Source organism: Aythya fuligula, chromosome 2 (genome assembly GCF_009819795.1).
Source record: "Aythya fuligula isolate bAytFul2 chromosome 2, bAytFul2.pri, whole genome shotgun sequence".
Classification (NCBI taxonomy): Eukaryota; Metazoa; Chordata; class Aves; order Anseriformes; family Anatidae; genus Aythya; species Aythya fuligula.
Genome location: NC_045560.1, coordinates 6,148,837 through 6,162,888, shown reverse-complemented (window position 1 = coordinate 6,162,888; position 14,052 = coordinate 6,148,837). Strand labels below are relative to the sequence as shown.

Below are 14,052 nucleotides of genomic sequence, written 5' to 3'. Positions count from 1 at the left end.
CTGTGCGTGAGAATCTGAGCAATTTTCTCAACATTATGAATATTTTTGACACGTAATTGCCAACATCTGTTCAGGATTATCACCAAGAGGATCTACCATGCACGGTTTTTGCTACCTTCTCTACCTTGCCATGCAGGTTGGAGATGTTAAACACTGAGGCTGAATGAGACCTGTCCATAGATAATGCTTGGCAAGAATTTATTGTCATACAGTTAGTCCTAAGTGGACTCATACCTGCATAAATTACTAAACAAACAAACAAAAAAACTTATTATTTTAAGAAACAGAAATAAAATAGATCACAAGCCATGAAAAAAAGCTTCTTTCACTACCTGGCCTGTACAAAAACACTGTTATTTTTCTTCAGCAAGGACTGGGGGGTTGGAATCATAGTCTTTAAAATGTAAGAAGATGTGATTTGGTGAAAAGCTGAATCTGACAAAATCAATGATGGATTTTTTCTCATCAATTCAGGGTCAGAAATTTAAACACTGTTTCTATCACATGCAAATAGATAAACACCAGAACAAATTAGGCTATCTGTGCTTGCAGTCTTGAAACCTCAGCTCATAGCACAGATTTAGATTCCTCTATCGATGTGCTCTTAAACACAAATACGCATCTTGAGGTCATTAACCTTCCATTTTTAAAATCAATATCTGAAGACTTTAAAAGAGTTTCATTGCCATTCTCATACAGTTCATGAATGAGCACTTTGTGTCTGTGATTCACGAGCCACTGTATACGGCATTTCTTATAGCAGCACTCGTTTTAGTGAGGTCTGTACTTTTGGAAGCACTCTAATTCCTCCTGCCCACAAAAATGGTATTGGGAAATATATCAGACAAAGGTATTCTATTGACAGGTCACATTCCCTACATTCCTCCATTTCCTGATCAGTATCTATGGTTAAGTCACTCTTATTTACTGCGTTTACTACTGGAAATGGCATGTAGGCTTTAACTGCAGCCGGAGTGTTTAACCTGGTTTTCACCTGAAATGACTGAGATTGTTTTCAGCGCCCGCAGTACTCTGAACGTTCGCAAGGCTGAGACATTGCCCAGGTCCACAAATTCAGTTATGTATCTGTAACAAGGGAAAGTCACACACAGACAATGACAAAACACCAGCAGAAAACAACAGTCAAGGGGACAAAGAGAGACAGAGAAAGAATCACTTGTAGCTGAGAGCCAAAATGTAAGGATCAGGGCTTCTTACCTGGGATTACTGAAATAGTTTTTAAAGCTCTCAATACCCTGAAAGTCCGAAGAGGTGAAACACTGCCTACATTCACAAATTCTCCTACATACCTGTAGAATTAAGTCACAGTTATTTGGAATTATACAATAGAGTATGAGACTTGTCTGAATGAAGAATGCATTCATACATAGCAGGAGCGAACGCATCCGAATGAGAGGTGCATCCACTTTTCAGGCTGCTCTTTGATGCCATACATCCTGGGTTTTTCATAGTACACATTATTGCAAATATTTCTTGAACTATTAAGCTTATCTAATAGGCATCAGTTCTTTAAAACTACCGGATGAACTTTGTTATCTTGCTGTTCAGCAACAAATAATACAAAGATTTTTCCATCATGTATTTTAACAAACATTCTTTACATTATAGAAAACATTAAGAATTGTTTTGCTGCTCTTAAAAATAAAAATAAAAGCTTCAAATACCCAAGTAATTTCATATAATAGCATCTGCAAGCTACATATAGGACAACATGGGAAAGTATCAGTGCAAATATTTCCACTGGGTCATTTATTGTACAATGTACTGCATGGTAAAGCAGATGTTGGTTTCAAGAGACGCTTAAAACTTTATTTTGTTTTACACATCAAATCCATGCCCTTTGGCTGCTGGAAGATGGCTTTTGAATGAATATAATTGCAATCCTACTAAAATCTATTTATGATTAAAATACCAATCCCAGCTATTCACTGACGTGTCTATTTTGGTCATCACAGAGACCCGTGGAACAGCCAAGCAAAATGCTCCCAGGAGGGCCAGTTACAGCATGAGCTTGGGTTTATCATTGTTTTGCAAAATTATTTCCCCAGTATGCAATACAATCAAAATCACCATTGTATCTTCTCAACCAAACAGCTCTTGGACCCTTTTGTATTGATATTTACATTTACATATTCTACTTTTTGGAGGCTTTTGTTTTCACATGTTAAGGATAAAACTCACCTGACTATTTTACAAAGCCTGCTAAAATGGACTTTGTGCAAAAGCCTCTGGGAGAGGACAAAGCATCCTCTTCATATCTGCTAACCCAGGTTATGGCCTGGAAGAGAAATATTGCTTCTCCTCTGCATAGTCTTACAGGGAAGTCTGGCATTTACCTGTCCAGTAATTCCTCACCAGGTTTACCCAGTGCTTCTCTCCCAAACTCTTCTGCAGCATGCAAGGGTGGAAAAAATAATTTGGGGAGAAGCAACAGGATGGGAATATGATTTTTCTCACCAAAGATTTGTACAAACAAAATAATACTATATGCACAAACATATTAAACAAATACTACTGCTGCTTGTTCACAACAGTCAATTAATATTTATTTTGACCATTTCTTGGATGGAATTGCAGCAGTTCAGTTCCTCTGTAATGGGAAGTGAGAAGCAACTGGAGTTCCCACTCCAAGTTTTCTGTTTAGCAAGGAAATTGATTATTGTCTTTAAAATTTTGGCAGGACATTTTCCAACACAGTTAGAGCAGCTTCTCCCTCCTCATTCTGGAAAGCACTCACTTGTTTAGGAAACAGTGATCTAAACAGGGCAGTTTCATAAATTCCCCTGAAGCCATCCATGGTCCCACAGAGGGTCAGAAGCCATGGCTCTCTGCTAGCACAGGGTGGGAGAAAAGCCCTGGAGACCTGTGGCGTCACTTAATCTCTAGCGTGCTATTAAAAGCTACTCCCTGTGACCCAATCTGTGCAATTTCTGCCCCAAAGAGGAGGTAGGAAGTAATTCTGCAATAGCTCTGCAGTAACTGATGGTCATTCCACTGTAACATCCACCAGTGAAACAATCACATTTTCAGTTAGCTCAAAACCCTTGGCCCATCTAAATCTCATGGCCCCTTATCAGGCTCTCCATCCCATGCTGTTTTTGTTTCCAGATACAGAAATACCACTAGCTGCAAGCAAAAACAACACCACAGTTACCTGTATAATCAATCTCACTTTAAATTGCTTGCAAATTGAATTTATATGAAGGATAAATCGTATCAGAATAGAGTCCATTATCCAATGCTTTGTGCTAGCTGCTGGTTGCATACTTGGGAAGCAGGTTTCATTGTACATATGACGATCATATTGCAGTCACTTTTAACTCTTTCCCTGCTCCTTATGGGCTGAAGAAAACGCTTGCATCTAGCAATAAGTATAAATTCCTTCTTTTCAGTTCCAGAATTTCAAATCTTTCCTTTCTATTCCAAAATTGTTAATGTTACTGCCTTAAAGTAAGAAGCAACAGGATCAACTGCCACTTCTGAAGCGAGCAATCATTGCAATAATTTGATGTTGAGCTTAGTTTTTCTCAGGCAACCCTGTTATGGGGACCTTCCAACTAAGAGATGGAATATCATTTAGATAGAAAATTTAAATGTAACTTGGAAACAAAAAACTGAGGTCAAATAAGTCTCAGGGAAAATTTTACAATTCCTAGGGCCAGAGAACTCGCTGGCCATTCAAGTTGAGAAGAATCAGAAAAGAAAAAAAGAAGTGTAATCTCTTAATAAATTGGGCAATAGTCCACCTTAAGGTTTGTGCATATTTTAATTCAACTGTATAAATGCCAACCCTCTAAAGGTGATCAGGCCATAATTTAAGGGATATCCAGACCTTGTCTGCATTGACTGCTTAGACTCTGATTTTGGTGACAGTCACTGAGATGCTCCCAGAGGAGTTCTGCAGAGCTGGGGGATGACACCCAACCTCCACCCGAGCTGAGAAGACAAGGAAGAGCACTGTCACGACAGTGTCATGCACTGTCAAGGCTGCAAGTTGCTTCTTTTTTATCCTTTTTTCTCTGCTCATTTCTACCTTACTGTCAAAAGCTTCCTTCCTTCTAGAATACTGGGAACCCATGCACTGAAGCTCTCCAAGTCATGAAGAATTCAGAACCCTAAAGTTCAACTCCCTGCATCAATTACAGTATCCAATGGACAGGACAGTGTGCTGGCAACACTGGTTGCTCTGTCCTGTCTGTAAATGTTGCAAAAGAATCACACTGCTTGAGGAAAGATTTAGCTGAGAAAAATACCTAGTGTGTGCTGACTGCCAAAAGCTCCTCCCCACCTGCCTTGCATTTTTTGAAATGCTTATCACAATGGCCAGATGCCAGTTCAGCCAAAACCACAGGAAGGTAGTAACAGATACCAGAATCTGGCCCTGGGCTGACCTACTAAAATAAATGGGAATCTTCCCAATTAAGTCCACGTAGGTTTCACATGTCTTTGTGTTGTTCTTCTGCTAAATATTACTAAGAATATTAGTCCTGATCCCTGAACCCCACCACTGAGTTCAGTGGCCCTTACTGCTGTTTGAACTAAGTTTGGGTTGAGTATTTTTTCCCAATTTTGTTTCCATTCAAATAGCATGGGCCCAGGAGTTCAGATCAAATGTAAATAATTTCTCTAAAACAGTCTAGTGAATTGACAGAACAAAACAGAGGATTCCTCCGACTTCTTGCTCTGAAACCACTCAGGAAAACAAAGTCCATCCTAATATAGTGAGAATTTTCTCATTTTTTAGTACAATTGAGTGGAAAAATAAAAAAGAGGACAGCTAGATAATTTTTTAAAAAATAACTATTGCACACTACTGTCTCAAAAAATATAAGGGAGTGCTACTTACGCCATAACAATAACACTGAAATCCAGCCAGTTCCATGGATCTCGAAGGAAGGTGAATTCTGTCATGCAAAATCCTCTTGCCAATATTTTTATCAATGACTCAAAAGTGTAAATGCCAGTGAAAGTGTACCTGGGGAATAAAGTGTCCAAGATAAGCAAGAGCATTAGCAAGCAGTTGAGGGAGAGAATGGCAGAGGCACACTCAGCCCAGTCCTACTCACATGAGACCCTCCTGCCCACCTTTTTGGGCTTGCTCATGTGGGTCATGGCTGTGGCACTGGGGCTGGGTGTAAGCAACGTCATGAGTGGACCAGGGGACGTGTAAGAAATGGGAAAGCACTCATGACAGCCACAGGATGAAGATAAGTTTCACCACAGGGCGTACCCTGATGAATTCTTGCTCGTTATGTCAAGCATGAACGCTACGCTGCTAAGCTGTGCTTTTGAAGCTCTGCCTGCAGTCGCCAATGAAAGAGGAATGGATTATGCAGCATTCCTTGTTGTTTCTCATATTCGAAGGACAATGGTTGGTCCATTCACACCTCTCATCTCTTCCTGCCCAGGCCATTTTGAAGGACAGAAGTTAAAAAATAATGCCACTTAGTTTTCTTAGCTAAAAGGGCATTCCCCCTTCAAATTCCCCCCTTTCACTATCTGTGATGAATCACTCAACCCTCAGAATCAAACAACAGCAGAATGTCCTCACTAAAAAAGAGCAAATCAAGCCCTGCCCCAATACTAAACGCAGCAATTTTGACCTGCTTGACAGTAAGAGACACGAGGGTCTTTTTTCCCATACTACTGTACATTGTTTATTACCAACAGTCTCTTCACTGTAATGATACTGGATAGAACATACATCTTACCTTTCACAATAAAGATAATACTTGTAATAATATTTAGCAAATTCTCTGTGGAGGGCAGCAACGTATCTGATTTATAACACTCAGATTGGTATCCATCTGGGGCTCTAACTACCAACAGAGACATACTTCAGGGCATACAACACCTCCTTTTTAATATGTTTCTACCTGAGACATCTAGCCCAATGGGACTTGGTATTCTAGGTCCTATCTTAATAAAAATAATAAATGCTTAATATCCACCACTAGTATTCCCTACACTTTTTTCCCCAGATGAAGATACAGATGAAACTAAAGCAGAGTTCTCATTCTCATGAGTCTGACATATATATAAATATATACATATATATAGGGATATGGTTTAGTGGGGACTGCTAGCGTTAGGTCAGAGGTTGGACTCGATGATCTTGAGGTCTCTTCCAACCTAGAAATTCTGTGATTCTGTGATTCTGTGATAACATAAATTTCATAAGCCATAATGTTAGGGCTTGCACTGGAAACACTGGCTTGAGTTTTCTGTTCAGTTCCTAAACATCAGTAACTGCAACGATGTCATCAAAAAACAAAACAACCCTAGAAGAGTTGGCATTCCTGTTTAGTGGAGGGGGAAAACAAACAAACAAACAAAAAAACAAAAACTGTAAGCAATTAAAGGTGGTAATATATGGAAGAACTGCATTATTCATAAAAGGAAATGAGGAAATATTTTCTCTTAGTTGTATTTCCCTGATCTGCAACTGTGCACATTTACAAGCGGAGGCAAATCTCATGCCCTCCTGTCATCCTGTCACACAGTAGAGTTAGTTACACATACTATAAATCCCCGGTGTGCTTCAGCTTAAAATGGAGATAAGCAGGGCTGTTTTTGTGCAGCAGTGCATGTAAAATGTTTCTAACATCTCCTTTTTGACCACACACCTAAGCATTATCCTGTATCCAACTCTTCATGGCTCGTATTTAGTTTTGTTCTGATATTACAAATATAGGTCACCCATGTGAATCTCTTTAAAGCATGTGTATTCAGTAATACATGCAGAAAACACAGGGAAAGAACCAAAAAAAATAGTTAACAGTACATAAGCTCATTAAAATGATAAAGCACTTGTATTTATTCAGCATGTCAGATGGTTTAATTGATTGTATAATCATCATCAAATTCTAAATGCATTGGGCAAAGTCCTCCAGCAACCGAACAGCTTCTTTAACAATAGAAGTCAGCATTTTTCAAAGTTTTTAGTGGTGGTAAATGGAATTGATTTTTTTTTTCTTTTTTTTTTTTTTTTCCAAAATAGTAAGTATTTATTCTGTTTTAAAGGAGGATACTAAGACAAATATTTGCACAATGTTGCTCTTGTGCTCGTGCATCCCTTGTGAACAGCAGAAAAAATGAATTAAATGTATCTGTTCCAAATCCAATATTAATTAATTTGAATTAAAGTTCATTGGATTATTTTGTTCCACAAAACTATTTGGTTTTGATTTCATTCTCTTAATTTGAGGAGAAAAAGCTGAGAGGTATGAGGGGACACAGTAGAGGGGGAAACATGGAAGGGAAAGGTTTTACTCCATGCTGCATGATTCCATTTGCAATTATGCCCTACGCTTCTTGCATGCCCTGCTCAATGTACTGATAACATCATCCACATTTTGCTGCCTAAGGAAGACCCAACAAACACTTTGATATTTTCCTTCAGAATGTTCAAATTCCAAGCCGTAGACCCACTGACCAAATTTTGACTCACGTGGATGAGATGTCCATGTTTCAGCTGCATACACCATGGGCATGGTACTGTGTGACAGTTTTCAACGAGGAAAGGACAACATCAGGGGAAAAGGAAAGTCACAGACATACTTGAGGGTAGTACAGTGCACAGAAATACATGAAACATCCTGGGATTAGGATGTTACTGTGATCAGATGAAATATTTGGTTCAGTGCTGCCTATAATTAGTAATTTATGGCCTAGAAGATGTGCCCTGCATGATTTTATGAAACCTAAAATAAGGGCATTTACTGCCTTTCCTCACAGCCCTGAGTAGACCAACCACCAGGCTATGGAACAGCAGATGGTTGTGTTTATCATATGTCAGTCAAAAATAAAAAGTGTGTTCTGATTGGTTCAATGAGCCAAAATAATTGTTTAATGCACTGTAGGTTGATTAGCTTGTGCATCTGGTATCTCTTTCTAAAAGGAGTATTTTAAAGCAACTTAAAGAAATGAAATGGGCTTTCTGAAGCCCGTTAGCCCCTTTTAAAATTCATTCTAGAAAAAAATAAAAAGGACTTCAAGTGACACTTTTGCTATTTTTTTTTTTTTTCTGAGGACTTGGCAAGCTAAAAAGACAGGAATGCTGATAAAAGTGTTCCGAAATAATTTTATGCTTGCTCGTAAGATAAGTCCACCAATGATTACTGGGAAATACTTCTCATGATGCAATCGGTCTGAAGGAAACTTGTGTTTCCAATTCCAGTTTAAGGACAGAACTAACTACATCGTGGGAGTATTTTCTGAAATAATTTAACATAAAATCCATCAGCCTATCTTAACATGTCCAGCAATTGAATCTCTTGCATGGAACTGTGGAAGGCCGGCCAGTTTTGAATGGAGTTCTCATCATAAGTGATCTCATTCCGATGTAGCATAGCGGGTGCATTTAGCAGTAAGTATGAGCTTGGAAGACTGAAAATTGTTAGCTTACTTACTAAGGGAGTTTTCACGGGCAACAAACACCTGGCAAAACATTTTGTCAGGACAGATACTATGGTCAGTATTACTGGAAAGAAATTAGACAACAGCAAACAAGATGAAAAGGATGTAACAAATGGAAGAGGAAGGACAAGATAAGGATGGGGAAGTTGTAAAGCAGCCAGGATACTTACTCAACGTATTTATTCCATGGTGGAGTCTCTGATTGTGCCATGAACACACAATTAGTTAAAATAGTGCACATAATAAACATACTGAACAATGTAAATAGCTGAATTAAGGAAAACAATGCATACGTTATAAATTTTTATCATTTCATACAAAATGTGACAGCTCACTTATAATTTCCAAGATGTTTAAAAAACACTGTAGACATTTGTTTGCAATTACATAAGGGAAAATGTAATTATAGAAACACAGAAAAAACAGGGGACTCTCTCCTGTTCTTTTCCATTGCTTACATTTTTTATGCATACTTCATACAGTAAACAAACACTGACTCTGCAGTCTTCTGAAAATACAATACCCCAAATTTACAGCTGTGCTGGTCAGATGACAATGTGCATAGGTGCACAACTTTGCATGAAAAGAGGGATTAGTCTCATGTAAGTACATACTGAAAAACCTGTCTCTGCAAATTCTGATTTTATTTTGCATCCTGAAACTTTTCTCAGGCAGTAGGGAAAGTTGTATATCCAATCTCTCTAATCTCTCTAATGAGCTTGAGGTCTTGCATTCAGTACACAGTTTCACCAAAAGCTATCACGAGTTTCAGAGCATTAATTTCAAGTCTTAGTCTGCAAACCAGGGTGGAAAATACACTGTCTTGGGCTGCAAAGCTGACTGCCTCTGATGATGCACCAGCTTCCCTAACAGGAGGCTAAAATGAATCTCTCAAGTGTATAGTCTTAGCACTTAGCTGCTACGCCGAGGCCATAAAATAAATAAATAATAAATAAAAAGAATAAATTAAAAAAAATCAAATCAAATTCCTGAAATTCAAAACATAGTTCACTGAGCTGCTCTCCTAAAAGCACATGCTACTTTTTGTTAAAAAAAAAAAAAAAAGACAAAGCATGATGGGAATTTCTTGCATAAATAATGTATCCCATGTTCCTGGAGAAATTGAGAAAATTTAAAGAATGACTTAAAATGAACAGAAGTAAAACAGCCTACAATTCAGTCAATGGGTTGGGACCCTTCTCAGAGACGGTAGCATCCATATGTAACTTTCTACTGCCTTCTTTTGGAAAAAAAAAAATAAAGTTTTCTGGTTTTATCTCTTTACCAGTCCCATGGGTGGTAATATACAAGAATAGTGATCAAAGGATATCATTTAAAAAGGTATGTCCTGAAATGTTTGCATAAAAGCCGTCTTTTCACAGATCCAAAATCTCTGCTGAGTACAGAGTGGAATGTTTTCTGATGGGCCCCATAAGCCACTGCAAGGTTAAATTGGTAGTAACCAACTCACATATTCCCCTGTGCCATTGCAGAGAGCTGTAATTGAACTCAGAGGGACTGCTCATCTCACAAACATTTTCCACTTACGGGGCCGACACCTCCTGCTGAAGTACAGGGAAGAATATCTGATTTCTAGACTCATTTTCTCAAGACAGCCTGAGATACGTCCCTGAAAGTAGTGTCTATCTGGTTAACAAAATTTAGGTTGTAAACTGCAGCTAGTGTAGGAAACATTGGATTACTTTTTCAACAGCAGTGAAATGTTGTGAAAGTAATAATAATATATCAGAGTGGTATCTTCAGGTCATGCCAAACAACAGCTATCCATCAGTACAATTACAAGCAGGGAAATTCCTCTATAAAAAACATTTTTGGCTCACCAATCAGATATATACGTCCCTGTTTCCTAGTGGTGTAAGCTGAATCTAACAGCTTTCCCAAAGCTCACTTATTGGCAGGTGTCATCACCTTCTTATTTGGACACCAAAGAGAATGTACAGGATGACACAGGTTGAAAATGTAAGGGGTCAGCTTCAGGTCATCAAATGCACTATCAATTCAAACTGAGTTTCATGACCATGCTCAAAACTTCAAAGAACAGAAAAGAAAGAATCATTCTAGTTGGTTGTGCACCGAAGTCAGAGGTCTGTGTAAAAAGCAAGAGAAAACAGAAATTCCTACAGAATGAAAATTAGTATTCCTATCTGAAATCTAAGGCAATTGTTCACATTAGAAAAAGTCAGTGATCATTATCTATTCAGAAAAGACAGAGTAAGTAAAGGAGATGAAATAGATACAATCTGCATTACCACCATTGTCTGTTCCTATCTTAGAACTGTTATTAATTCCAGTTTTTTGAAAGAACTGCTATTAATTCCAGTTTTTGAAAGCCTACTGATCCATGAGTTGACGTGAATCACACACATGGCTAACGCACTCCAAAAGGGAGAATGGGTTACACACTCTGTTATGAACCACAAATCCAATATACTAGGCTACTCATCAGGATCCCTTCTGCAATAAATTGAACCTGACATTTATTTCCAATATGAAGTTATAGAATGATATTATGCAGCCTGTATAAAGAATTCCTAAAAGTTATAAAATTTATCTTGTAGCACAAAGATAGTGAGTCAAACACAGCATATTTCTATTCTAGACTTCATTATGACAGATAATGGTTAATTAGCAGAACGAATACTAGTGGCTCTTTAAGTGATCATTGCCAAATTACATATAATATGGGCAAGCAAAGGTTAGGTCCAATCAATAGTACATATAATTGGTACTTCACAAGGCCTCATTTTCCTTTACCAAGGAAAGTGTGTAAAATCAGATGGGAGAGAAGTTGCAAGCAGAAAATATGAACACAAATTGTGAATTCTTATGGATTTTTTTTTTTCTTTTTAGATGGGACAGAATTCATAATTCTCACATCAAAGAAGATAATTTTGGCCAAAAACCTATTCTGGATTAGTAGCAAATTGAGAGCACTTATCTATACCTATACATACAAAAAAAGAAGAAAAAAAAAAAAAAGAAAAAAAAAGGAAAAAAAAAAAGGAACTAGCAATTGCCATGGATTTTATACAAGACAGCAAACTGCTTGGAGAAACCAGGGATAGCACAGAACAGTTTTTAGCTTGCAGGCGAGAAGAACTAAGAAGAGCCTATTAAGCATACAGAATAAATGAAATGCTAACAGTGGTTTAATCTTATTAATAGGATGAGATAGTAAATAAAGATGTTAATGGCCAGTAATGATGAAGAAGGCAAAAGTGCTCATCTATTCCTTCTGTTCTGCATTCGATATAGACCAAAGGGATGCAGACCTACAGTCCTGTGACAGAAATGGGCCAGGGCCTGGTTCTGGCAGCCTCCTGGACTGTGGTCCTTTCATGAGGCCTCCTAGACTCTGAAGAGGAAGAAAGATACCTAGAACAGGCTTAGGGGTATGTTGTTAATTGAAATAATTCACATTACTAGGAGGCTGTCAGCCTGTGGATAACTTCCTTTGGAAGGGTGTATTTCTGAATGACTAGGCTAACCATGCTTGGTTGGATGAGCTGTGAGCATACAGGATCTATCTTGCCTGAAGTCTCAGAAGAAGAACTCCATACAAAGCTACTTAACCAAGAAATGTCACCCCCCACAGCTTCTATATAGGATGATTTTACTCTGTTCTACTGTTGGCCTTCGAGGTACATTTGGTGCCTAGAAATGGAAATATGGCATCTGCAAAAGATGTTGCTTCAGACACTTACGTGACAGGGTACCATTTGTTAATGCTCTTTTTTGACTTTTGCCCCAAGGGAAAATAAAGCTTGCTTGATTACCCTCACGCAAGACAACAGATCCGGTTCCCAGATTCATGTCTGTGATATTATCTGCTTGAGTACTTGCAGATTCAGGCTCCTTTCTGCCTGGGATATTGACTTCCTGCTCAGCCAATTGCCCTTTGTGTTTCAGGATGATGCAAAAGGCCTTTATTGACAGAAAACAACACCGTGCCTAATGCAGGGACTTCACTGCTGTTTCACCAGGACGGGAGCTGTGGCCTCCTGCCTGCGCTGGCCAAAGGCTGAGCTGTTGGATTGTCTGACATTATCAACAAAAGGTGATAACTTGGCTCCTTCTGGAACTAAAATACTGTTAGCATTGCAGCCTTCCGCTCCTGAAACTTTACACTCCTTATCTGACTATATTTCTGCTCCTGTCATGTCTTTGAAATTCACTCCTCTGTGCTCTTTATCCTTGGGAGTAATGTGATAAGGATTTCTTGCATAGTTATCTTTTAGTTGACTGCGTGTAGTTCCTGTGCATTACACATATCTGGGACCTCTTGGCTTCCCAGCCTGCGTGAAAGAAAGTGAGAAGACAGAACAGGCCTCCAAAACTGGAGCCAATATTTACACATACACACTTTTTCTAAGAAGTTCAATTTCGAAATTCTTCTCTTAGCCATAGCTGTGCAAATCCACTGACCTCAATTAACCTCAGCAAGGCTGTGCTGATGTAACTGTACCTAATAAACACTGTTGGGCTCTGGGTATACAGCAGCATGTGCTGCACTGCTTGCAGGTATAACCTGATCCATCAGCAAATGCCTCTGAAAAATCCTATGCATTTTCTTCATAACATCTTGGCTGATATCACATACTCATTTTTTTTTTCCTTATAATTTTTGTACTAGAAGCTTTACCTATTTTTCTTCCTGCTAGAACATCTATACTCTCACATCTTTCTTTTTTATTTCCTTTTTTTTCTCACTGCATGGTTCACTGGGAATCTGGTTTATTTCCCTATTTTTGCCCCTGAAATTTGATAATAAACCAATGATTCTAAGATGCTATCTGCTTAGTATTGTTTCTTTCTGATGTGCAGGGGCATTGAAGCAGAGGGATTCCCATTAATAAAACGCCAAACAATTATCAGAACAGTATGTGAAGTATTTGAATTAGCACTGCTGGATCCCCCATGCGCACCGTAGAAAAAGAAGGCAACTCATGGAAAAGGGTGTGTTTTTAGTAATGTTCACACAAAGCTGAGCATTCAGCTCAGTCTGGTCTTCCAGAGAGATGAGACTATATCAGAATATAATGTTTCCGTAGCTGTGTTAAAATAAAATAAAATAAAATAAAATAAAATAAAATAAAATAAAATAAAATAAAATAAAATAAAATAAAATAAAATAAAATAAAATAAAATAAAATAAAATAAAATAAAATAAAATAAAATAAATAAAATAAAATAAAATAAAATAAAATAAAATAAAATAAAATAAAATAACCAAATGTGCAGTCATCTTGCATGACCCCAGATCTAGAGCTAAGGGAAATTAGCCATCACCCTTCTACTGAGAGCTCCAGCAGGCCAGCCTCTGCTTTCATTACTAGCTGGGTAAGAAGTTGAAATAACCAAACTGGCAAAACAACAAAACAAGTTTTAAAACGTTGTCTTTCAGGACAGAAAAAATAGTAATAATTCTGAGGCAGTTCAAAATTAAATTGTCTGTATATGGTCTCACGGAGTCTCATGGGAGAGGCTGCTTAAGTGCTCAGTGGCAAAACTCTCCTTCAGCATACATTTTCCTGGGCAAGCTCCAGCTTCCTTGTTCCTTTCCTTTCCAAGGTACTGCAGCCAGTTTCTTTC

General features: G+C 38.1%; 1 protein-coding gene across 6 annotated transcripts in view; it reads right to left on the bottom strand.

The window, feature by feature from the left end:
• LOC116486531 (sodium channel protein type 5 subunit alpha-like) overlaps positions 1–14,052 on the bottom strand; it is a 208,478-nt gene that overhangs the window by 152,506 nt on the left and 41,920 nt on the right. For 5 of the 6 annotated variants that reach the window (XM_032182836.1, XM_032182835.1, XM_032182839.1 and 2 more), the window contains 3 exons: positions 8,610–8,699; positions 4,868–4,996; positions 995–1,086 (listed from right to left, as the gene is read on the bottom strand). In XM_032182836.1, coding sequence (XP_032038727.1) covers positions 995–1,086; positions 4,868–4,996; positions 8,610–8,699 — 311 coding nt within the window. Of the gene's footprint in view, positions 1–994; positions 1,087–1,218; positions 1,311–4,867; positions 4,997–8,609; positions 8,700–14,052 lie in introns of all 6 variants that reach the window. The other variant, XM_032182841.1, reaches the window with a different exon arrangement.